This window comes from Scyliorhinus torazame, chromosome 6 (assembly GCF_047496885.1).
Source record: "Scyliorhinus torazame isolate Kashiwa2021f chromosome 6, sScyTor2.1, whole genome shotgun sequence".
NCBI lineage: Eukaryota > Metazoa > Chordata > Chondrichthyes > Carcharhiniformes > Scyliorhinidae > Scyliorhinus > Scyliorhinus torazame.
In genome coordinates, this window is record NC_092712.1 from 120,838,904 (window position 1) to 120,865,189 (window position 26,286).

At 49.7% G+C, this 26,286-nt stretch overlaps 1 protein-coding gene across 1 annotated transcript in view; it reads right to left on the reverse strand.

Moving 5' to 3' along the window:
* Positions 1 to 26,286, reverse strand: part of kcnh8 (potassium voltage-gated channel, subfamily H (eag-related), member 8) — a 674,720-nt gene that overhangs the window by 469,828 nt on the left and 178,606 nt on the right. Inside the window, exon 2 of the mRNA XM_072508746.1 lies at positions 20,884 to 21,117. Coding sequence (XP_072364847.1) covers positions 20,884 to 21,117 — 234 coding nt within the window. The remainder of the gene's footprint in view (positions 1 to 20,883; positions 21,118 to 26,286) is intronic.

The following is a 26,286-nucleotide window of genomic DNA, read 5'->3' on the forward strand; positions in this document are numbered from 1 at the left end:
GAAGGTCTGAAAACGCCAGAACACTTCAGGACGACCGGTAAACTAGATCTAAACTGGAAAAATTTCAAACAGCAATTTGAAGTTCTTTTATCTGCCTCCGCGTTAGAATCAGCACCTGATCATAAATAAATTGCGCTCCATTTGGCTGGACCACAGGCATTAGAATGTTTAATTCATTTGAATTCATAGACAGTGGGGATAAAAATAAATTTGAATGGTGAGAAGAGAAATTTGATGTGCATTGCAAAGCGCAAGTCAATGAAACATACGAATGATGCATGTTCAGAAAAAGGCTGCAGCTTAAAGGACAATTGGTAGATTTGTTTATTATTGATTTGAGGCTGAGAGCGCGGAACTGTAATTTTTGCTCCGTTGTGGGTTTGATGTTGCAGGATCAAATAGTGTTTGGTATATATGATGAGCGATTGCGAGAAAGATTATTAAGAAGACCGATTTTGTCTCTAGAAGAAGCCGTAAACCTGTGCAAAGCCAGTGAGAAATCCACTAACAAATGTGCAGAGTTCAGGGCTAAAGAAAAATATCTCGTGAAAGTGGCGCAAAAGTGCACATCGTCGTTGACGCCATTGAATTTGTGGCGCAGCTAGAAAAACAACGTGCTGCAGAAGGCGGCCATTTTGTGCAGGTGCGCTTGGGAAGAAAGCACACTCCGGAAGTCAACCGTTCTGTGCATGCAGACAAGTTTGCACATGACGACAAGAGCATGATGATGTGCACACGTTGTGGCCACGCCCACTAGAGAAAAACTTTTCTGGTGAAAGAAACAAAATGCTCGCGATGCAACAAGTTCAATCATTTTGCCTCACAATGCTGTTTGACTTCAGCGATACTGGCAAACAGCTCTAAAAAATCGTTCCATACAAATAAAAAGAACAAAGTGAAGGACATGAAGAAGACATTTTAACTTCACATAATAAGTCCTCTAACTTTACTCCGCAGGATGACTTCATGACAGAAATGATAACCAGAGTTAATGCACTGGACACTGAAGATAAATAAATTTTGAAAATCTCCAATTTGATTGGACTGTAACATTAAATATAAATGGATCTGGGTGTTCCATTCAACCAGGGCACAGGTGCACATGCAAATTTAATCACAGAAGCAGATCTGAAACAAGTGCACAAAATTCCAATAATAAGAAAATCAAACTGTAGGTTGACAGACTACAATGGGAACACAATACTGACACAAGGTTCTTGCTGCCTCACGGTGCAGAATGGTGACATCTGCATGCTAGTAGACTTTGAAATTGTGAATGATACGAAGTCATCACTAATTGGGGCAGAGGCATGCATTAAATTAAAATTGGTGAAAAGAATTCAGACGACAAAAACATCCCAGCCTGAAGCTGAGGACAAAGAACTAGTTGTTGCAGATGTATTGTCAAGAGCCACAAGCTACAACAATGAGAAAGCATCAGAAGTAGTATTCAATGTGGAAGCACATGCTGCATGTGTCGCAGACATGCTACCTTTGTCTGACGCAAAGCTAAAGTTGATACAGCATGAAACGGAAAAAGGTACAATACTTCAATGGGTGATCAAAAACCTCAGAGAAGGATGGCCTAATGGCAGTTTTAGCAGTTTTCAAAGCATCAAGGATGACCTAACCGTGTTAAACGGATACCTGTTGAAAGGAGGCAGAATTGTAATACCCTCCTACCTAAGAAGAAGTATTCTGGAAAAGATACATGAAGGGCATCAAGGGATAGAGAAGTGTCGCAGACATGCCAGACAGGTCAGTGAACTGGCCGGGCATCAATAGAGATGTTGACAACTACGTGCAAGAGTGTAGTATCTGTCAAATACATCAACCATCCCAGTGTAAAGAAACCTATGAAGCAAATGAGATCATCACAAACCCATGGTCAAAGGTCAGGATGGACCTGTTCCATTTCAGAGGGAATGATTATTTAATCATTATTGATTACTATTCCAATTATCCCGAAGTCATAACGTTGTCAGATTCAACTGCTCACTCAGTGATAAGAGTGGTGAAGTCTGTATTTGCTCGACAAGGAATTCCAGTAAAAGTCATGCAGGATAATGGACCCAGTTTCAGTAGTTGGGAATGGTTGTCTTTTGCAGAAGGATACTTTTGTGAGGGCCACGAAGAATCCAGCACGAGTTTTAAGGATACAAAGTAATAACATTTATTTACAATAACATATATATATAACAGCAGCAGCAACTTCCCTTGCTGCACACTCCTTCCTGCTGTTTCCAAACTGGCCAGCTTTCTTTATACTTGGAGTTTACTAATGGTTTCTCCGCCCCCCCTCATTGGGGAAGCTCATACTCCCACAGGATTGTGGGATTGTCATTAGTCCCCAGCCAATGGTATGTAGGCAGGTTATAACATCCCTCCCCCCCAAAGTCCAAGGAATCCACCGAAGACCCTGGTGAAGGAGGGCGTCGGACCCGTTTTGCCGCAGGCCGGACACCATTTGCACGCGGCGCTGGATCAGGTGGCGTGTAACGAGATGGAGACCGGCGCTTCCGTGATGAACGGCGCAACGGTTGTACATCGACGGTCCGTGGACCCGAGGATTCCCCCTCTGATGCATCCTGTGTCTCCATCTCGGAGTCAGAGTCTGCTGCCTCCGTCATGTCAGCGTCTCTATCTCCATTCGGTTCTGTAACGACCTGCGCAGGCTTCGAGTGAGGCACCAGTGGAAGATTGTGAGGACTACCTTCCCTTGTCTCTGGTCTCTGCGGCTGTAGAAATGAGCTCCGGGGGCGGGGAATCGTTTGAGGGGATAGTCTTCTGGACCGAACGTGGTCTGCATGTTTGCGCTGGAGATGACCCTGGGCTTGCACCTGGTAAGATCTTGGGCCCGTTTGGCGAAAGATTACACCAGGAACCCACTGGGCACCACCAGCAAAATTCCGAACGAACACTGGGTCACCGGGCGCAAACTGCCGAATCGGCCGATGCCGAGAAAATCCCTGTCCCTGCCGTTCTTGTGTGCGGCGTACTTTTGCGCCAATGTCCGGGAAAACCATACTAAGGCGGGTGCGAAGTCTCCAGCCCATTAGGAGTTCTGCGGGAGCTACCCCAGTCACCGCATGGGGGGGTGGCCCTATACGTAAACAAAAAGCGAGCCAGTCTCGTGTCCATTGATCCGGAAGACTGCTTCTTTAGGCCTCATTTGAATGTCTGCACTGCGCGCTCTGCCAACCCATTTGAAGCCGGGTGGTAAGGGGCAGTGCGGATATGGCGTATGCCGTTCATCTTCGTGAACCTCGCAAACTCCTCACTCGTGAATGGAGTGCCGTTATCTGTGACCAGCACCTCGGGGAGGCCATGCGTACTAAACGACAAATGCATCTTTTCAATTGTTGCGCAGGACGTTGTCCCCTGCATCTTATGCACCTCTAGCCATTTAGACTGGGCGTCAATTAATAGAAGGAACATGGATCCTTGAAAAGGGCCTGCGAAGTCTGCATGCAATCATGCCCAAGGCCGCCCTGGCCATTCCCAATGATGTAGGGGCGCAGCCAGCAGAAGCTTCTGATGCTCCTGGCAAATGGAGCAGTTTTGGGCCACCTTCTCAATGTCGGTGTCAAGGCCTGGCCACCAGACATAACTCCGGGCCAACATTTTCATTTTGGTCACACCATAGTCACAGTACTCTGCAATCCTGCGTAGCCTGGATAGAAAATCAGCAAGGGATTCTCCAGGGGTCCTCTCAGCGGTATTAAACCGGTAATGCTGGACTATCGTGGATGGGGTTGGGTTAAAATGTTGCCCCACTATATTCACAAGTTCATCAAACGTTTTGGTGTCCGGCACAGCTGGGTACGTAAGGCTCCTAATCACCCCAAACGTATGCGGGCCGCAGGCGGTGAGCAATATGACCACCTGGCGCTTGTTTTCGGTGATATTGTTTGCCCGGAAATAGTAACGCATCCGTTGTGTGTACTGGTTCCAGCTTTCCAGCACAGCATCAAAAACATCCAAATGTCCGTACAGAGGCATGGTATAATAGAAAACAACTTCCAACCTGTATCCAACAAAAATCTAGGGAGGTGGCTTCAGCAGTGTAGACAGCTATTCACTTTAACCTTCGTCGCCAGTTTTGTGAGGGCCACGAAGAATCCAGCACGAGTTTTAAGGATACAAAGTAATAACATTTATTTACAATAACATATATATATAACAGCAGCAGCAACTTCCCTTGCTGCACACTCCTTCCTGCTGTTTCCAAACTGGCCAGCTTTATTTATACTTGGAGTTTACTAATGGTTTCTCCGCCCCCCCTCATTGGGGAAGCTCATACTCCCACAGGATTGTGGGATTGTCATTAGTCCCCAGCCAATGGTAAGTAGGCAGGTTATAACAGATACAACTTACAACACGTTACCTGTAGCCCATTATATCCCCAGTCTAATGGAAAGGCCGAGAAAGGAGTCAGGATAGTAAAGCAACTCTTTAAGAAGGCGTTTGACGACAAAAAGGATTTATCACTTGCGCTATTAAGCTACACCTTTATTGTCAGGATTGTCACCTGCCCAGATGCTCATGGGAAGGAGGATTCATACACCATTGCCTGCCATCACAGTTACAAACATGGATGAACAGTTAATTCATGAATGCTTCAAGCAAAAGCAATGCAAGCAAAAATCATACGATGATAGACATGCAAAACAATTGCAACCACTCAAAGAAGGTGACATTGTCAGGATAAGAAATCCAAATGGTGGTTGGTCAGAAGTTGTGAAGGTGTTAAATGAGGTTGCACCACAATCGTATGTGGAACAAACTGTGGCTGTACTGATGTTTCGCAGAGCATTACTCAAAGTTAAGAATTTGCTGCAGTTTCAGGAGCCAAATATAACATGCCCAGACACCATGTTTTCTGACATTGACTTATCAGCATTATCAGCATTGACTTATCGACTACACAAACGGAGCAAACAACAGAAAACTCCAATGACACTGAAAGGCCATTGAGAAGATCAAAAAGAACAAGGAAACCACCTAATAGACTGAATTTGTAAAAATACTAAGGACTGTAATTCTGAAAGTGAAATTATTATATGTAAAATAACGAAAGCATGAACCGTATGAAAGCATTCTCAAATATGTATGTAAAAAAAAGGATTTCAACCATTTTGTTTTCTCAAAGAAATGGGGATGTGACATGGGAATGTTCAGAATACAAAGGGTTAATATCATATCATAATTAACCACTAGATGCAACTAGATGCAGAACTATATAAAGCACTGACTCACAGGCTTCTGAGCGAAACCTGGAGAGAGCTGGACGAGAGCTAGAGAGAGCAGTGATAGAGAGGACAGTACAGTTATAGAGTGTAGAGACTAGTGTAGATTGTAGATGACTAGATTATTGTTTATTATAGAAGTAAGTGGTCGAGCTTTAATAAGTAGTGTAAATAAATGCTAGATTTTTTTAATGAACTTTTCTGTGGTCTTTGTGAACACTACGACATCCATCCTGATAACAAGAATCACAAAGAACACCACAATAGTGAGGAGACAAAACGACACAAGAATAAGTGCACCCTAAAAAGGAGGCAATTTAAGATTTAAATACTTCAAACTGGTCAAATCAGCTTGAGAGTGAAAAACATTCCTCTACTGCTGTTGTACCTGCACTATACATTTCTTCTTGAAAACTTTAGCACCAGTGAAAATGACCAGAGGGCGAATAAAGGATGAATAAAATAATGAGTCCTTCCTTCTTTTCCATTTATAACACTCCCACTTCAACTTGGGAGGGAAATAAAGCAGGAAGCAATTCAGGTCATAAAAAAGATAGTTAATTATTAAAATAAAACTTCTGATTCTGAAGCCACCACTGGGCAGCATAGGATGGTAATTTGGAAAACCCCTATGTTCTGATCAAATCAAGAGGTATTTCTTTCTGCCACACACCACCGTTCTCTATAATATGTTGAACCAATCGAATTGGAAACAACTTCTGAACTACGAGGGATTGTGGCTTAGTTATTCTTTAATAAAAAATCCAATAAAAAGAAAATACAGATTTTCACTGTGTCCTATTTACTTTAACAGATTAAAACTGATGCAGCAGAAAAAGCTGCAAGTTTGTAGATTCAATCCACAACAGTGAGAGAAATAGCTTAGTAAGCCTTTCTGTCATCACCCTGCCAGTTCAGCTTCCGACTGTCAAGAGAATTATGTAATTGCAATGTGCTCACTGATTGAGAAATAATTACTCTGGCCTTTTTGCAGGGAGCTGTGCAATGGTACAAACGGTTGTGGTGGCCTCTGAGATTTAAAATAGAATAGACAGATCACATTTGGAGGTGCAGAGGTGTTCGGTAGGAAATGACTCTACCTGCAATTCCATGTACGAGAGTATGAATTGGTGCTTCCACCAATTTGCTGACCTGTGCCTTACTGTTGCTGCTCCATGTTCTGTCGCTAAACTTGTTTTCTTCAAAAATATGGTCAAGATATAGCAGGCATATGGGAGAGGAAGGGTGTGGTGGGTGGTATTGAGGGGACAGTGGATGTTATTCTCTTAATACCAAAGATACATATAATCTAAATATGAAGCTGACTTGTTTGGCTGATGGTAGCTGCTGTTCCGCTGAAGAGTGGGTATTCACGGTTTGCTCTTTCAGTTGAAAGATACTGGGCTGGATTCTCCGTTTTCAGGAATATGTTCCCACGCCGTCGTGAAAACTGTGTTTTTTTATGCCAGGAAAACTGGTGTCAAAAGGCCACAGATTCACAGCCTTGCAGGGGTCTAGCAGGCAGTTAGTACGAGAGTACGCCGCTTTTCGGGGGGCGGAGAATCGTAGAACCGGCGCCGGTCCCGATTTCATGCGGGAAACTGGATTCTCCGCCCCGTCGCCAAACGCGATTTCGGCGTCGGCTGCAGAGAATCCAGCCCATTGTGACAGTAACTGTTGGATAAAAGTTTTGGATAAATGTGTGTGCTGTTTAAAATGAGCTGGCTTGCATTTCTAGGTAAGAATGGTGGGTAGAAGACTTAGGCCTGAATATTTAGGTTGGCAGGAGATCGGCCTCCACGAACCGGAGAGTTGGCATCCCTACCGACTCCAACAGGCCCACTTCCATTTTACGCCCCACTGAGCATTGATTGGCAGAAAGTGGGACTCCCGTCCCCACTTGGGCAGAAGTCCCACCTTGGAAAGGTGCCGGCTAATCTGTTTGGCAGTGGCCAGATGAGGCACTGCAGCAGTGTGCCTGGAACTAAGTGCAGGAAGCTGGCATGAAGGTAAGTGGTAGGGCTCCCGGGAGGGGATGTTAGAGGATGTCTGAGGGGCTGTGAGGGGGGTATTTCCAGTCCTCCATACTGCTCACCCCCCCTACACACCCCCTAACCCCTTCCTGCCTGAGATGTAGATCTGGTCATTTTTCTTCCCTTTCCCCCGGATCTATCATCCACCTGTTTGCCTAAAAATTGAGGCTGGTTGGGATAAGGTTATAAAGTGGCCTTAATCAGGGCAAGGGCGGGCAAGATTCCCTCCTGAGGCCCTGCCCGCCCCACTGTAAACTTGATTCCAGTTAGGCGAAGGTGCGACCCCAGAGAAAATCCCATCCATGCAGCTTCACACTCCCCAGCCCTCTCCCCCCCCCATCTGAAAACCCGCCGCATGAGAGCATAAAATTCTTGCCATCGGGTAGGACTTTCCCTGTGGGCTTCTGAACTCTACCGTCTCGCTGAAATTGGGGTCAGAAGCCCACACTGTGGGATGGATTATGCACTCCCCCATTGGTGGGTTTGAAGGCAGGGGGACATGGAAAATACTGTGCTCCCAATCTCAGTTAAGTGGAACTCTGTGAAGCTATTGAGGTCCTGCCTAGACTTGTATCTACTGAGGCTCTTATGTTTCCCATTCATAGCACCTTTATCTGCACATGTTGGTTGAACAAGGGAGGGGAACCTCCTTTGTGGGTCCACCAAGCCCAATGGAGGCAACCTTTCAAGGTCATCCCCCCCCTTTAACCCTCCCCACCTGGCCTCTTGAATCCGCCACTCCACCCCTCTATCCGCTTTGCCAGAGCCTGCCAACTTGGCCAGGACAAGATCATAGAATTCCTTGTCAGTCCAGGCTCCTTGGCCTGTAGTCCCAGCAGTGGCCACCAGTTCCATGTGTCACTTCCCTTGGGGAGGTCAATTAATAGCTAGAGGGCAGGTTCATTGTCTAATTAAAGATGGTTGGTGTTACAGGGCAGCACGGTGGCACAGTGGAAGGTGACACGATGGCACAGTGCATAACACTGCTGCCTCACAGCGCCAGGGACCCGGGGTTCAATTCTGGCCTTGGGTCACTGGGTGTGTGGAGTTTGCATTTTCTCTCCATGTGTGCGTGGGTTTCCTCCAGGTGCTCCGGTTTCCTCCCACAGCCCAAAGATGTGCAAATTAAGCGGATTGGCCATGATAAATTGCCCCTTAGTGTCCAAAGATGTGTAGTTTACGTTAAGGGGTTCTTGAGATAGGATGGGGTCGGTGCAGACTCAATGGGCCAAATGGGGATTCTATAAATTATGACTCTTAAAACTGAAGTGCCAATCAGAAACCTTCCAGCTTAAAAGGAGCTGCAGGCTATAATGACAGATAAGTAAGGGAGAGGGGGCTTCATAAAGGTGGATACAGGGTGACTTTCAGCTGGAGCAGTCAGGCAGGGAGGGCCAACGAGTGCAAGTCACTGAGAGATCACCCGCAGGCAGTTAAAGTGATTGTTATCGTCTGCATGGGATCAGACTGTGGGCTGACTGGAAAACCCACGCAGCCACCTTTAATTGCCCTTAGGTGGCCCTTATCAAGCTGCATTGGCTATCCAGTGGGAGTGAGTCCTGCCACAACCCCCCCATCACATCACCCCCACCCTGCCTCTGGAAAAATAACCTGTAGGCGGCGGGATGGAGCGAGCAAGCCGGCACATCGGCCAGTGATGCCCATCTTATGCCAGGGTCAGCGGGACTTAAACATCAAGCCCACAGAAGATTTATTGGCAGTGGTTTGATGATCTGACTAGACTCAGTGCATCAGGATGGAGTTACACTTGAGCAGACTTAGGCCTATGTATCTGGTTTCATTTCCAAGTAGTTTCTGGAGCTGATCATGCAGTCTCGTTCGAATGTTACCAGGAGAGTGGCTCACTACGGACTGTATTTTCTTCAACTAAAATGAACTAACCAGACATAATAACACATGGCAGTTCACTGAAATAATTCAGCAGCTGGGCTGTTGCCCAGGCACTCCCTCCCATTACATTATGAGAACTTAAATATTTGTGCGGGGGCATCAGAGGAGCCCTGCACACAATTTGAGTCTCTGATTAGCACTGGCTGGAGAGCTGCAGAGGGATATGATGGGCACCTCAGGCATATTGTAGACCTTGGGCTCCTGGCAACATGGAGGGCGAGCACCGACTGGGACAAGTCCTCTATGTCATCAACAAAAGGGAAAATGAGTCGGAATGTGTTATAATCAGTCAAATCAATATTGCCCACTTTACGTTATGACCCACTGTTAAAATTCCCATTATGTTGTGCTTCAACACATCAAGCACCCGCTACTGAATCATTGGGCCTCAGCATTTGAGTTGTGTGTAGAGCTAGACAGCTGGAGTTGAAATGTACTTGCTGAAATGGAAAATATGTTCAGTACTAAAGCAGATAGGAGATAAGTAACTCCATGGGGAACTATACATCATTAAATTATCCCTTCAGTACTGGGGATCAGAGGCACCAGTCCAGAGATAAACAATATTCCAATAATTTCAAGATTCTTTCAAATGTACTCTCTCTGGTTTGTAAATATAGGATTATAATTTCACAAATATATTTTGATATTAAAGCCACAACATTATGATGAAGCATGCTGTGTTCTTTTTTTAATTCTACCTTTTTTGCTTGGAAGCAGTTTTATATTTGATACTTTTTACCTCACCAACATGGTTATTCTTTATACATGAGTCTTGACAGGAAGTGCAGTAGCAATTTGATCCAGGACAAATCACAGGAGAACCTAGTCCTTTCATGTCAAATATGCACATGTGTGCACTTCAGAAGTAGGGCCACCGCTAATTATTTTTCTTTCTCCCCCCCCCCGCGATGGCTCTTAATTCATTCACCAATTGTTCATTTTGTATTTTCCGTTTCAACCCATGACATTTTCCTGGATAAGGTAACATCTGCATCATTCAAATTCAAATACCTGAAACTGAGATGGTTCAAAGACACATCTTTTTAAAATTCATTCATGGGATACCATTTATACAGTGAATGGTAGAACCCTCAAGAGTATTGAAAGTCAAAGAGATCTAGGAGTACAGGTCCACAGGTCATTGAAAGGGGCTACACAGGTGGAGAAGGTAGTCAAGAAGGCATACGGCATGCTTGCCTTCATTGGCCGGGGCATTGAGTATAAGAATTGGCAAGTCATGTTGCAGCTGTATAGAACCTTAGTTAGGCCACACTTGGAGTATAGTGTTCAATTCTGGTCGCCACACTACCAGAAGGATGTGGAGGCTTTAGAGAGGGTGCAGAAGAGATTTACCAGAATGTTGCCTGGTATGGAGGGCATAAGCTATGAGGAGCGATTGAATAAACTCGGTTTGTTCTCACTGGAACGAAGGAGGTTGAGGGGCGACCTGATAGAGGTATACAAAATTATGAGGGGCATAGACAGAGTGGATAGTCAGAGGCTTTTCCCCAGGGTAGAGGGGTCAATTACTAGGGGGCATAGGTTTAAGGTGAGAGGGGCAAAGTTTAGAGTAGATGTACGAGGCAAGTTTTTTACGCAGAGGGTAGTGGGTGCCTGGAACTCACTACTGGAGGAGGTAGTGGAGGCAGGGACGATAGGGACATTTAAGGGGCATCTTGACAAATATATGAATAGGATGGGAATAGAAGGATACGGACCCAGGAAGTGTAGAAGATTGTAGTTTAGTCGGGCAGTATGGTCGGCACGGGCTTGGAGGGCCGAAGGGCCTGTTCCTGTGCTGTACATTTCTTTGTTCTTTGTTTGTTCTTTGGACGTGGGCAGGGCTGGTTGGGCCAGCGTTTATTGCCCATCCTTAATTACCCTTGAGGGGGGCCGTTAAAAGTCAACCACATTGCTGTGGGTCTGGAGTCACATGTAGGCCAGATCAGGTAAGGATGGCAGATTTCTTTCCCTAAATGTGAACTCTGAAGAATTTACAAATTTAAAGGAAGAAATCCTTCCTAATCTATCAAACAAATTGTTATCTTGAGATATTTTCATAAACTATTGCCAAGTAAATGCCTTTAGGTGCCAGGCACTTGGGGGGCATTGGACCATGGACTTACATGTGTTGGTTCATGGTTATGCCTGGCAAGGTTCTTCAGTGGTTTATCATTGCCTTCTACAGTTTCCGGCTGGCCAGCAGACTCTCCCACCCTTCCCACTGAGCATAAGCTCATTCCAAGGCTTTATACATTGATAATCAACATGTTTAGTCATATTACGCTATAAAAGCTCAGAAGGCCTGAGAAGATAAGTTAAACAGTGAGGTGAGAGTGACTGCACTTGATATCAAGGAAGCATTTGACTGAATATGATGTGGAGATGCCGGCGTTGGACTGGGGTGAGCACAGTAAGAAGTCTTACAACATCAGGTTATAGTCCAACAGGTTTGTTTCAAATCACTAGCTTTCAGAGCGCAGTTCCTTCCTCAGGTGAACCTGAGGAAGGTGCAGTGCTCCGAAAGCTAGTGATTTGAAACAAACCTTTTGGACTTTAACCTGGTGTTGTAAGACTTCTTACTTGACTGAGTATGGCATCAAGGAGCCCTGGCTAAACTGGAGTCAATGAGAATCGGGGGGAAACTCTCCGCTGGTTGGAGTCATACCTGGCACACAGGAAAATGGTTGGGGTGGTTGAAGATCAATCACCTTAGCTCCAGAACATCACTGCCAGGGATCCTCAGGGTGGTGTCCGAGGTCCAACCATCTTCAGCTGCTTCATCAATGACCTCCCTTCTATCATAAGGTTAGAAGTGGGGATGTTTGTGGATGACTGCACAATGTTCAGCACCATTCGCAACTCCTCAGATAATGAAGCAGTCCATGTCCAAATGCAGCAAGACCTGGACAATATCCAGGCTCGGACTGACAAATGGCAAGTTCCATTTGCGCAACACCAGTTCCAGGCAATGACGATCTCCTACAAGAGATTTCTAACCACTCCCCCCATGACATTCAATGGCATACCATCGCTGAGTCCCCCACAATCGACATCCTCCGGGTTACCATTGATCAGAAACTCAACTGGACAAGCCATATTAATACTGTGGCTACCAGGGAATGTTAAAGGGTAAGAATCCTACAGCGAGTAACTCACCTCCTTGCCCCCCAAAGCCTGGCAACCATCTACAAGGCACAAGTCAGGGGTGTAATGGAATACTCTCCACTTGCCTGGCTGAGTGCAGCTCCAACAACACTCAAGATGTTCAACACCATCCAGGACAAAGCAGTCCGCTTGATTGCTCCTCCTTCCACACACATTCAAACCCTCCACTACCGACGAACAGTGGCAGCCGTGTGTACCATCTCCAAGATGCACTGCAGTAACTCACCAAGGTTTCTTACACAGCACCTTCCAAACCTACAACCACTACCACCTAGAAGGACAAGAGCAGCAGTTACCTGGGAACTGCACTACTTGGATGTTTCCTCCAAGTCGTTCATCACCCTGACCTGGAAACATATCACCGTTCCTTCACTATCGCTGGGGCAAAAATCTGGGCCGCCCTCCCTCACAGCACAGTGGGTGTACCTGCACCTCAAGGGTTGAAGCGGTTCAAGGAGGCAACTCCACCACCTTCTGAAGGGCAACTAGGGATGGGCAATAAATGCTGGCCTAACCAGCAATGCCCACATCCCGTGAATTAATTTTAAAAAAATGTAATAAACCAACACAAAGTAAAAGCCGCAGAGGTCCGAACCGGGACTATCGATCACAACGGTTCCAGTCTGGATCGGCTTTTTAAATTCAGATTTATGAGCCCCAGTTTAGCTTATTCCTCATGTCCCAAAGTGATATCAATTTGGGTGTCCCCCTGGATCTCGTAAGGGTTCTGACATATGCTATCAAATCCTGGAGTCCAACCCGAACCCAAAGCTTCTGGCTCGGAGTTAGGGGTGTTGAACACTGTGCCGCAGGACCTCCTCAGGCAAATTTCGTCATCAAAATCTGAAGATATCATCCCTATCCCCTCTCCTAATTGATTATCATCAAAGGAAACAGATGGGGATAATTCAGCAGGGAAATGGTGGACAGATGGAAGATTGCATGGGTAATGATGTCTTAGATTCACAATAATATGGTCACTTTGGAAAACTAGCAAATCATATTTACAATCTACAAAGAAGGCACTCGGACTGGTTTTAACATCAGCACGGTGGCACAGTGGTTAGCACTGCTGCCTCACAGCACCAGGGACGCAGGTCCAATTTTGACCTTGGGTGACAGTGTGTCGTTTGTACGTTCTCCCCGTGTGTGCGTGGGTTTCCTCCGGGTGCTCCAGTTTCCTCCCACAGTCCAAAGATGTGCAGGTTAGGTGGACTGGCCATGCTAAATTGCCCCTAAGGGTACGATTTAATGGAAAAGTTTTGAAGTGTGGTAGTGAGCCAGAATGACCGTGATCTTCCCGATGCTCAGCCTGGCGAGGCTTTCACCGCTATAAAATGTTAATTGGACCACTTAATGAGGCCCCATGGGTTTCATGCCGCAAATGACTGTCCCGCCGGCTGATTCGTCAGGACCACGCTTGCCAACCCCTTGCTCGCAAGGGGCAACAGTGCTTAAACCGCTCCTGCACAGCCAACGCCACACAGCTCGCAGCCATGCCCCCGAGGAGACCAGCCCCACAACTCGGAAATGAGATCAGACGAGATGCCCTGTTCCCCCGAGGGTATCAAAGGGACACAGGGCAGTCAGTGCCGCCTGGGAGGAAGTGGCAGTGGCATCAGCTGGGGGAGCGTCACCAGTGGGACTGGAACCCAGTGCCCTAAAAAGGTCATCTGCTTCCGCAGGGCTGCGTGGGTAGGTTGGCACTGCCCCCCTGGCACTGCCCCCACCGCCACCAATGCCGCCCCATGAGCATGTGCCTGGCACCGCCCCTGCCCAGCATTCCTGCCCCACCCTATCCATGTCCAGCAGAACCGCCCACACCGCTCATGCCACCTCGCCACCAAAATATTCCCCATTACCCCTGCAAACTCCCCATCCCCCATACTCCCCACCCTAGCCCCACATGCCCCATTGCCCTCAAACTCCCCATCCCCCATTACTCCCCATACATCCCATCTCCCCCCGACCAAAACATCCAGCCCCCTCACACCCACGGTGAACAATGCCTGTAGCTCATGATGCCCCCTCTGTGTCCCCACAGGAGAAGTTGGCCCACAATAGACGGGAGAGTTGCCAGACGGATAGTGGCCACTGCATCTATGGTATTGCCTCCCGCGGTGTTCAGGCACAGTGTACAGGCATCGCGGTCTGATTGGGATGCTAGGCAAAAGCTCACACATTATACATGGCACACATGCCTACCCATGGGAATCCATTTGGGAGCCGTGAAGTGCTCACTTAACTACCAATTAGTTCATTCGCAATTAGCAATAGCTTCCAGCCACACACCCAGGTGCCTCCATGGTCAGTGGGAATTTGGCAGGGGCTGGGTTTGTCCCTGGAATGTGAACACAGGATTGGCCTTAAGTGGTGATTATTGGTTTCTCACCATGCTACAATGAGTTCCTGATTTTGCCAGCGCGTGTCTCACAATCCCCTTCCTCTCACAGTGTGTGTCTCACAATCCCCTTCCTCTCACAGTGTGTGTCTCACAACCCCCTTCCTCTCACAGTGTGTGTCTCACAATCCCCTTCCTCTCACAGTGTGTGTCTCACAATCCCCTTCCTCTCACAGTGTGTGTTTCACAATCCCCTTCCTCTCACAGTGTGTGTCTCATAATCCCCTTCCTCTCAGTGTGTGTCTCACAACCCCCTTCCTCTCACAGTGTGTGTCTCACAATCCCCTTCCTCTCACAGTGTGTGTCTCACAATCCCCTTCCTCTCACAGTGTGTGTTTCACAATCCCCTTCCTCTCACAGTGTGTGTCTCATAATCCCCTTCCTCTCAGTGTGTGTCTCACAATCCCCTTCCTCTCACAGTGTGTGTCTCTGATGCACTATCAATTACGACGAGACGAGAGTAGAGAGTAATCGAGGCTTTATTACACAGAGCTGTGTGGCCTCCTACAGCTGCTGCCGAAATGGCTGCAGTTCGGGGAGCACACACATTTATACTCCGCCTACTGGGCGGAGCCAGCAGGCAGGGATCTACCCCCGTACCTGTAGTATAGGGGCCTTACCGTAATACCCTCGTATGCAGTGCAGTATATACAATATCATACAACAGTGGTGACTACCACATTCACCCCCTGTTAAAAATGAGTCCAGCGGGAGTGGTGGGAAACTATTTACATACAGGTTGTCATTAAAATTTCAGAGAAGTTTACCAGTTTAGACGTTTGGGCGCCTTGATCCGTCGTTGAGAGCGCCGCAGCGCTGGTGGCGAGTCAGGCGTCGGCTCGGTCGTCGGTGACTCCGGGAGCGTGTCGACATCCTCTTCATCCCCGGGTGGGACCAAAGGGAGAACGGATTGTCCTGGAGCGGGGGCTGTGGTGGGGTGTGCTGGGGGAAGTGAGGGTGGCGCCAGGGTAGAGGGGGGGGGTGGTGTGGGGACCCAGCTGGTGCCAGGTCCCAGAGGGAGACTGTGTCTTGGCGGCCGTCGGGGTACGCTACCTAGGCGTACTTCGGGTTTGCGTGGAGTAGCTGTACCCTCTCAACCAACGGGTCCGCCTTGTGGAGCCGCACGCGCTTGCGGAGGAGAACGGGTCCTGGAGCTGTCAGCCACGTTGGGAGAGAAACACCGGAGGTGGACTTCCTGGAGAAGGCAAAGAGACGTTCATGGGGGGTTTCGTTAGTCGCCGTGCACAGGAGCGACCAAATGGAGTGAAGTGCATCGGAGAGGACCTCCTGCCAGTGGGAGGCCAGGAGATTTCTGGACGTAGGGCCAGTTGGACGGCCTTCCAGACCGTCCCATTCTCCCGCTCCACCTGCCCGTTTCCCCAGGGGTTGTAGCTGGTAGTCCTGCTCGGGGCAATGCCCCTGTTGAGCAGGTACTGGCGCAGCTCATCGCTCATAAATGCGGATCCCCGGTCGCTGTGGACGTAGGCGGGGAAACCAAACAGAGCGAAGATGGTGTTGAGGGCTTTGATGGCGGTGGCAGACGTCATATCGGGGCATGGCATGGCGAAGGGGAATCTGGAATATTCTTCGACTACATTGAGAAAATATGTGTTGCAGTCAGTGGACGGGAGGGGCCCTTTGAAGTCCACGCTGAGGCGTTCAAAGGGGCGGGAGGCATTCACCAGGCGTGCACAGTCTGGCCGGTAGAAGTGCGGTTTACACTCCGCGCAGACCTGGCAGTCTCTGGTGACAGCCCTGACTTCCTCGATGGAGTAGGGCAGATTGCGGGCCTCAATGAAGTAATTAAAGCAGGTGACCCCTGGGTGACAGATCGTCGTGCAGGGTCCGGAGTCGGTCCACTTGTGCGCTGGCACATGTACCGCGGGACAGGGCATCGGGGGGCTGGTTGAGCTTACCGGGGCGATACAAAATCTCGTAATTAAAGGTGGAGAGCTCGATCCTCCACCACAAGATCTTATCATTTTTGATCTTACCCCGCTGTGTGTTGTTAAACATGAAGGCAACCAACCGTTGGTCTGTGAGGAGAGTGAATCTCCTGCCGGCCAGGTAATGCCTCCAGTGCCGCACAGCTTCAACGGTAGCTTGGGCCTCCTTTTCGACGGAGGAGTGCCGAATTTCAGAGGCATGGAGGGTGCGGGAAAAGAATGCCACGGACCTGCCTCCCTGCCTGGCTGAGGGTGGCGGCCAGAGCGACGTCTGATGCATCGCTCTTGACTTGGAAAGGGAGCGTCTCATCGACCGCGTGCATCGCGGCCTTGGCGATGTCGGCCTTGCTACGGTTGAAAGCCTGGTGAGCCTTGGCCGTCAGTGGGAAACTGGTGGAGTGGATGAGTGGGCGGGCCTTGTCCGCATAGTTAGGGACCCACTGGGCGTAGTATGAAAAGAACCCCAGGCATCGTTTGAGGGCCTTGGGGCGGTGGGGAAGGGAGAGATCCATGAGGGGGAGCATGCGATCGGGGTCGGGCCCTAGAACTCCGTTCTGAACCACATAGCCGAGGATGGCTAATCGGTTCGTGCTGAACACACACTTCTCCTTGTTGTAGGTTAGGTTAAGGAGTTTGGCGGTGTGGAGAAATTTGGAAAGGTTAGCGTCGTGGTTCTGCTGGTCGTGGCCGCTAATGGTGACGTTATCCAGGTATGGGAATGTGGCCCGCAGTCCGTACCGGTCAACCATTCGGTCCATCTCCCATTGTAAGACCGAGACCCCGTTTGTGATGCCGAAGGGAACCCTAAGAAAATGGTAAAGGCGGCCGTTCGCTTCAAACGCGGTGTATGGGCGGTCCGCTTTATGGATGGGGAGCTGGTGGTCGGCAGATTTCAGGTCCACTGTCGAGAAGACCTGGTACCATGCAATCTGATTGACCGTATCAGATATGCGTGGGAGGGGGTACGCGTCGAGCTGCGTGTACCGATTAGTGGTCTGACTGTAGTCAACGTCCATCCTGTTTTTCTCACCCGTTTTCACCACTACCACTTGGCTCTCCAGGGGCTGTTGCTGGCCTCGATGATACCTTCCCGCAGCAGCCGCTGGGCCTCAGATCTGATGAAGGTCCTGTCCTGGGCGCTGTACTGTCTGTTCCTGGTGGCGATGGGTTTGCAATCTGGGGTGAGGTTTACAAACAGAGAAGGCGGGTCGACCTTAAGGGTCGTGAGGCCGCATATAGTAAGGGGTGGTAGGGGCCCGCCAAATTTCAGGGTTAGGCTCTGGAGGTTGCACTGGAAGTCCAGGCAGAGTAGCAAGGCAGCGCAGAGGTTGGGGAGGACGTAGAACCGGAAGCCGCTGAACTCTACACCCTGGATGGTGAGGGTGGCGATGCAGTACCCCCGGATCGCCACAGAGTGGGATCTGGAGGCCAGGGAGATTCTTTGGTTAATGGGGTGTACCGCGAGGGAACAGTGCCTTACCGTATCGGGGTGGATGAAGCTCTCAGTGCTCCCGGAGTCCAGAAGGCGGGATATCTCATGCCCGTCGACCTTCACCTTTGTCGATGCAGTCGCGAGGTTGTGCGGTCGGGACTGGTCGATCGTGATGGAGGCGAGACACGGCTGGTCGTCAGCAGTTGCAGGCGATGAGCGGCCCGATGAGGTGCCCGACGGGCATCGGTCCTGAGGCGGGGAAGATGGTGGCGCCCACGGGCCGCACGTGTCCTGAGGCAGGCAAGATGGCGGCGCCCTTGGGCCGCACGTGTCCTGGGGCAGGCATGATGGCTCTGCCCATTGGTTGTGAGGCAAGCAAGATGGCGGCATCCACGGGCCGCACGTGGTCTGAGGCGAGCAAGATGGCGGCGCCCACGGGCCGCAAGTGGTCTGAGGCGAGGAAGATGGCGGCGCCCACTGGCTGCAGGCGGGAGGTGCAGGGACAATAGCGGCGATTGAGCAGGCCTGGCACACTGCAGCAAAATGTCCTTTCTTGCTGCAGGCCTTGCAGAGCCGCTCCGCGCCAGGCAGCACTGCCGGGGGTGTTTTGTCTGTCCGCAGAAGTAGCACTTGGGTCCCCCGGGGTTGGTTTGCTGCCGCACGGCGCAGGTGTGGGGTTGGCTGGGGGCGGTCGCTGATGGGCTCCACGATGGGGTGGCCGCTGGCCGGGTCCACAATGCCCAGGAGGGGTGGGCCGTGCAGTCGGTGGCATACACCTGTACGTTGCATGAGGCGACTGTGAGCGAGAGCGCTAGTTTACTGGTCGCCGCGAGGTCAAGCGTAGCCCCTTCTAAGAGGTGCTGGCGGATGTATCCGACCCTATGTTCAGCGGCTGAAACGGCCTGGCAATCACAGTCTCTCACCAGGGCGAGCAGGGCACACCAGGAATCTTCCACAGACACCAGGAAGTTGGTGCCGCGTGGAAAGGAGGTGCCTGGCATAGATCTTGTTGGTCTGCTGAGCGTAGTTCTCCTTCAGTAGCGCCATGACCTCTGCGTAAGTAGGCGAGTCCTGGATGAGGGGAAAGACATCGGAGCTCAGCCGCGTGTACAGAATCTGGAGCTTCTGTGCTTCTGGGATTGGGTCTGTCGCAGATCCGATGTATGCTTCAAAACAGGCTAGCCAATGTGCAAAGTCCTTTTTGGCGTTGTCTGCTTGAGGATGCAGCTGCTGGCGATCCGGCTTGATGCGGAGATCCATCTTTGTAAAATCTCTGCGTAATAAATTGATGCACTATCAATTACGACGAGATGAGAGTAGAGAGTAATCGAGGCTTTATTACACAGAGATGTGTGGCTTCCTACAGCTGCTGCCGAAATGGCTGCAGTTCGGAGAGCTCACACATTTATACTCCGCCCACTGGGCGGAGCCAGCAGGCAGGGATCTACCCCCGTACCTGTAGTACAGGAGCCTTACCGTAATACCCTCGTATGCAGAGCAGTATAGACAATATAATACAACAGTGGTGACTACCACAGTCTCACAATCCCCTTCCTCGCAGTGTGTGTCTCACAATTCCCTTCCTATCACAGTGTGTGTCTCATAATCCCCTTCCTCTCACAGTGTGTGTCTCACAATCCCCTTCCTCTCACAGTGTGTGTCTCACAATCCCCTTCCCCTCACAGTGTGTGTCTCACAATTCCCTTCCTCTCAAAGTGTGTGTCTCATAATCCCCTTCCTCTCACAGTGTGTGTCTCACAATCCCCTTCCTCTCACAGTGTGTGTCTCACAATCCCCTTCCTCGCACAGTGTGTGTCTCACAATCCCGTTCCTCTCAGTGTGTGTCTCACAATCCCCTTCCTCTCACAGTGGGGGTGGTCTAGTGTGGTCACTTCAGCTCCTCTGAGCCCACAAGCAATGGTGCCACAGTCTCAGTGCTATCCACTGCACCACATGCCGCCCACAGCCCCAATTCTTGAGAGTGAGTTACTCACCCAACCCCTGACCCACTCCGGTTAAACCAAAGGTTGGCAGATTTGCAGCGGGTTGGGGGAGTTTCCTGTGCTTTTACAATATGACCCTCCTCCATGGCCACTGCCTTTTCCATGGCATGAACATTTACCCCAAAGTATCAGATGAATTGAAGCAGGGTCCTAGGTTAATTAGGTTTTTAATTACCTCCTTTCTGTCCTCTCATGGCAAAGAGGTTTGGTGTCCAGAGGTTTACCATAACTCGCCGAGATGTGTTCTATTCATAATCCCACTTAGAATACAGCTTTGAAATCTTAAACTGGATTCGTGCAAAATAAAATGCCCAATTCACAACTTACTTTTGAGTGACATGACAGGAGTGATTTATTTTGCACAATATACATTCTGATTATACAGTGGGTGTAATACTGCATACTTTAGCACAAAGGGACCGAAAATAAGTCAAGCAATGGTTATTAGTAGATAAGCAGAAATTCTAAACAGGCCAATAAATGGCAAGAACTGTATAAATTTACAAATTTATCAAAATACTATCTTGTAATTCTGCAGAGTAGGAAATGCACAATCAGCAGGATCTTTCACTTGGTTGATTTTGGGAAGTGAGAAGAATGTAGCTTGAAGCAGAATTGCTGGCACTATGCTTTATTGACTTTCAACTTTTCTCAGCAGTAACAGGAAGAGTCATCATGGACTGCTAGAGCAGTACAGGTTCTATGGATTTAAAAAATGGAAGAATCAGATTGCTTACCGTTCTTCCTGTAAAACATGATATCTCCTTTGAATTCTGTCTTTTCGTCCAAACCTTTCTCGATTTGTAGTGTTATCTGTTCATTTGTCTCAGCACCGTATAAAAACTTACAGCTACAGCTCTTCTGCATGACTTCAGTGCGGGCAAATCCAGTGAGTTCACAGAAGCCATCTGAGCAATAAACTATCGGGAATCCCTTTGCCACCTGTGCGTTTGCAAGGATAAAATTACTGTCTATAAAAGAACACAGAAAAGAAAATTGATTAGAAGGTCTGATTGATTTAGCTTCTGCTTATTTAACAACTTGTGAATTCAAACACGAGCACCATAATATTGGAAATGCAGGCACTGTTAGACGGAAAAAGATCAGGGGCGGGATTCTCCGACCCCCCGCCGGGTTGGAGAATCGCCGGGGGCTGGCGTGAATCCCGCCCCCGCCGGTTGCCGAATTCTCAGGCACCGGATATTCGGCGGGGGTGGGAATCGCGCCGCGCCGGTTGGCGTGGCCCCGCCCCGGCGATTCTCCGGCCCGCGATGGGCCGAAGTCCCTCTGCTGGAATGCCTGTCCAGCCGGCGAGAATCAAACCACCTCTCTTACCGGCGGGACAAGGCGGCGCGGGCAGGCTCCGGCGTCCTGGGGGGGGGTGCGCGGGCGATCTGGCCCCGGGGGGTGCCCCCACGGTGGCCTGGCCCGCGATCGGGACCCACCGATCCGCGGGCGGGCCTATGCCGTGGGGGCACTCTTTTCCTTCCGCCTTCGCCATGGTCTCCACTATGGCGGAGGCGGAAGAGACCCCCTCCACTGCGCATGCGCGGGGATGCCGTGAGCGGCCACTGACGCTCCCGCGCATTCGCCGCGCGGCAAAGTCATTTCCCGCCAGCTGGCGGGGCGGAAATCAGTCCGGCGCAAGCCTAGCCCCTCAAGGTGAGGGCTCGGCCCCTCAAGATCCGGAGAATTCCGCACAATTGGGGCGGCGCGATGCCGGAATGATTCGCGCTGTTTTTGGCGCCGGTCGGCGGACATCGCGCCGATTGCGGAGAATCCCGCCCCAGGTTCCAACTAGTTTGTCTTCTACGGGCTCGATCTAATGGAAATGAAACAGAGTCTCGTGTCGAACGTGTTTAGCCGGGTGTTTCCCGGCTCTCGCAGTGCCGAGAAAGTCCTCGCTATCTGACGAGACTCTCTTTTATTTCGGGGTCTCAGTTGGGAACACCCCATCGAGGCCGTACGTAGTCTAATTTCCTGCACTGAGGAGCTCCGCTCGCCACTGCCGGAAGAGATCGGGGCGCCATTAAAAATGGCGCCCCGATCTCGAGACTCCCGACTCTCCCAACTCACCTTTAAGGGGGTCTTCGAGCCCCCAACTAATAAGGGTAGGGCACACGCAGGCCAATCCTCGGCGTGGACAAAGTGCCAGTGTGGCACCTTGGCACTGCCAGCCTAACAGTTCCACCTGGGCATCCTGGCAGTGTCATGGTGGCACTCAGGTGGCACTGCCAGGGTGCCCAAGTAGTTGGGGAGCCAGGGTACCATCCTGCTCAGAGCCCAGCCACCAGGGGCCCCCGATGCCCTGGGAGACCCCCCAAGTTGTCCCCGTTATGGAGACCCGTACAAGCTGGTGCTCACTCGGGGTCTCCAAAGCGAGAGGGTTAGATGCTGTGCATGGGTAACTCCGGCGAGTGCATATTGAAGAGTTCCTGACTGCAACACTTTAATATACAGATTAGCCAGATCTAGGTTCCACCCATTGTGGGATCCAGATCACGATGTCTCACGAGATCTCATTAGATCTTGGGATGTGTAGCCAGCCGGGTAAATCTCGAAAGAGGCCTCTCCGAGATCTGCCAGCCGTGATGCGTTCCTATTCCGGCGGGTCATGTTCCATCGATCACACCCTATAATGCTGGCAGTTGTATGGCCAATGATAATAGAATTGTTGACTAATGATAGCGATAAATCTATACCAATTAGTTTACAATGGAACCCATTACAAGGCAAGGAAATCCTCAATAGTGGAGAGATTTTGGAATCACTCGTCAAAACTGTTCCTCCCAAGAATGATATGCTTACCACATGTGGGTGATATTTAATGGAGGTGACGAATCACCAGGGTCTCAGGCATAGGTGTTTGATGGTGGGAGGGTTGCTGTGGTGTGGGGGTTGTGGAGGAATGGGGGGAGAGTCAGCAGCAAGGGAAAGAGGTGGTTTTCAATGCTCTAACCCAGATCCGTCCACCACATTCCCGATGCCTGGTCTCTCAAACAGGCACAATGTCTAACAACAAGCTACCACCTCCCTCTCCCACATAGCTGCCCACTGGTAAATATGCCAGGGTTTGCTTTTCAGGCATCCCACATAGAAGGCCCCTCCTTCTCCTGGGTGCATACTAATGGTGGTGGGATGAGGCCCTTGAATGGGCATTAACTTCACACTTAAGGGTCTCATTGATGGTGGTGCAGAAAGACCCTGGCGAGATTCTCTGATCATTGACGTCAAAATCGTGTTCGGCAATTGGCCATAGAATCCCCGTTTACGCCAGCATCGGGGGCGATGCTGTTTTTTGCGATGCTTCGCCCCCTCAAAACGGCGTACTCGAAGAATACGCCACACGCCATATGGACGGCCTCAGGACGTCACCTGAGGCCCTCCCCCGATGATCCACCCCTGATGGGCCAAGTCCTCGACGGTGTCGCTGGCATGTGCTCACACCATTCGGGAACCTCGTGTGGCGGCTGTGGACTGAGTCCAGCGCCGCCACAGTCAGGGGGGGAGCCTTTCCGCTGACAGGGGGGCCTTCGCCGGGAGCTGGGGGGACTGGTGGGGATTGGTCTGGGGGTGCAGAGGCTGGTTACAGGGGGGCAGTTTTTGGCAGGCCAGGCCCGCCTGCGGCCGGCGCCCTGTTGCACGGCGTGGCTGCCGCAGCCCACTACCGTGCGCATGCGTGGCCAGGGACCCACCCATTCTCCGGCCATATCCGCAGGTAAAGCTGGGGGCTTTACGCTGTCGGGCTGCTAGCCCCCCCACCAGACTTAGCCGCAGTATCGGAGATTCCAGCCCCATGCCTTTGGCACCTTCCCACCAGGGACTTTGTCAGGACCGTGACGGGGGAGTGGCTGGTTCCCCTCCTAGAGTAAATGCTTCCCACCACTGTGGGGGGAGTATTAGATTCCACCCATCGTGCCTCAAATTACTAATGTACTCACACAAAATATTATTTTCTGAAAGAAATTGTATTACGTAATTAAATCACATTTACCATGTGTGTGCAAATGTACTGCAATCCACTAGCAATTATCAATTTTTCTGAGTACAAATATTGCTACCATAATGATTACATAATTTTTGTTTTTCACTTTGAAAGCAGAAGCTGTAAAAACAAAGAGGGAGTTTGGTGTGGATTCCTACTGCTCAGTGACACATTCCTGAAACATCTTACTTGCACAACCATTCATTTTCCCTCCAATACCTTCTCTGCTGAATTCTTTCAGTACTCTGCCAAGGTCAAGGTAATGGTTATGCCTCTGTGGGAGCAATTTCAAAGAGGGAAAGTCAAGCAAAATTCCTGGTGTCTTGCAGCAAACACCTTGGGAAATGCTTGATTTACAAAAAAGTCCCTTTCCCGAATGTGCAGTGTAGTAACAATTACATCTTTATTAATCCCAGCTTTGTCATATTCCTATTAAATACAACATATTTAACCAAAGCAGATGAGTAATGCCACATAAATTGAGTTTCATTTTGAAGAATATATCTTGATCTCTGACCAACAATTCGCTGCAGCTGCAGGAAACCTCACACAATATTTGAGCAAAGACTGCGCATTTTCCTGGTTCTAGTTTTCAGCCTCAGTAATTCAGGAAAGAATTGAGAATTTTGTGATCACAGATTTGATGAAGGATATTCTTCATTTCTTAGGATAGTTACCATTCTGCGCAATGCTCAGAGAAGAAAAGAAACAAATTCGAAACTGTCACAGAATTCCTCGGCAAATTAGATTTCAAAACCTTCCTGCAATGAATCGCAATATTTAATGATTCAGTGTTTAATGCCATCCGAAATTGAAAACATATTGGATGGAATCTTATCAGCCGCATGAAGGCCAGAAATCAGGGAATTTCTGAAAGTTGCGCATCGGTTGTCTGCCAAAAGCTTCCCACCCCAAAGTAATCATGAGGGAGGTCAATTCAGACTGGCACTGGCTAAACATCCAGCTGTAGTTAGACAATTAGGATCAAATAAATGCCCATTTGGCAGCAAATTGATGAAGCCTCCGGGATCTTCCAAACGGTGAATGGGAACCTGCTGAGGCCAAAGCCCAGCAGTTGCCTGGGTGGGGTCTCCTAATGTTTTTTTGATGAAAATGTCTTCAGGAAGCATCTCCAACTTGAGGATTCCTCATGGTTCCCAACTACATCAGCAGGGTCCAGCTTGCCAGTGGGCAATCTGACTGCCCTGAGATTTGGGTAACTCCATTGGCCATCCTGCCTGTGCCCACTGTCCTTAATTAGATGGTAAACAAGGGCAGCAGGGTGGCGCAGTGGGTTCGCCCTGCTGCCTCATGGCGCCGAGATCCCAGGTTCGATCCCGGCTCTGGGTCACTGTCTGTGTGGAGTTTGCACATTCTCCCCGTGCTTGAGTGGGTTTCGCCCCCACAGCCCAAAGATGTGCAGGGTAGGTGGATTGAACATGCTAAATTGCCCCTTAATTGGAAGAAAATGAATTGGGTACACTAAATTTATTTGAAAAAAATAAAAAGTTAGATGGCAAACACAAAAGCAGCCTGTTACTTGGCCGAACCTGGTATGATTGTACACGTGGAAAGACTTCAGACACCATTTAGCTTGGGGAGCCAGAAATAGTCCTGGGCAGCAGTTAAAAACAATGGGTGGAATTTTCCCTTTTTTAGGCAGACTGTCGCAGCAGGTGGGAAAGTGACATTGAAGCTGCTGGTTTTTACGTCATATTGCTTGCAGTTTAGGAAACAAAATCCAAGGACCGGATCCTTTGACATCACATTGGCAGGACGGGCTCCGATTGAGACTGCCCCACCAACAGCAGAACCTTTTAACATTGGGCACCATTTTTAATGGCCACCCCGAAGGCACAAAAGCAAAAATATAACTCAACCACCCTCCCACCCTACCCCCCCCCCCCCAGCCCCGCAAGCAACACCCCCTACACACACACTGTCGCCTCCCCAACTCCTCCCGCACTGTGCCCTGGCATGACCCTCTCCCTCACTGAGCGATGCATTCACCTGAGTTCCTCCAGCACGTCTGCCCACCAGGTGCACACCGTGGGAGACTCACACCAGCGTGCCCGCACATTGACGTGAATGGATAATATAATTGGGGGTGGGAGGGCTAGTCTGACGTTGATCGTCTGGAATCCCGTTATGTTAC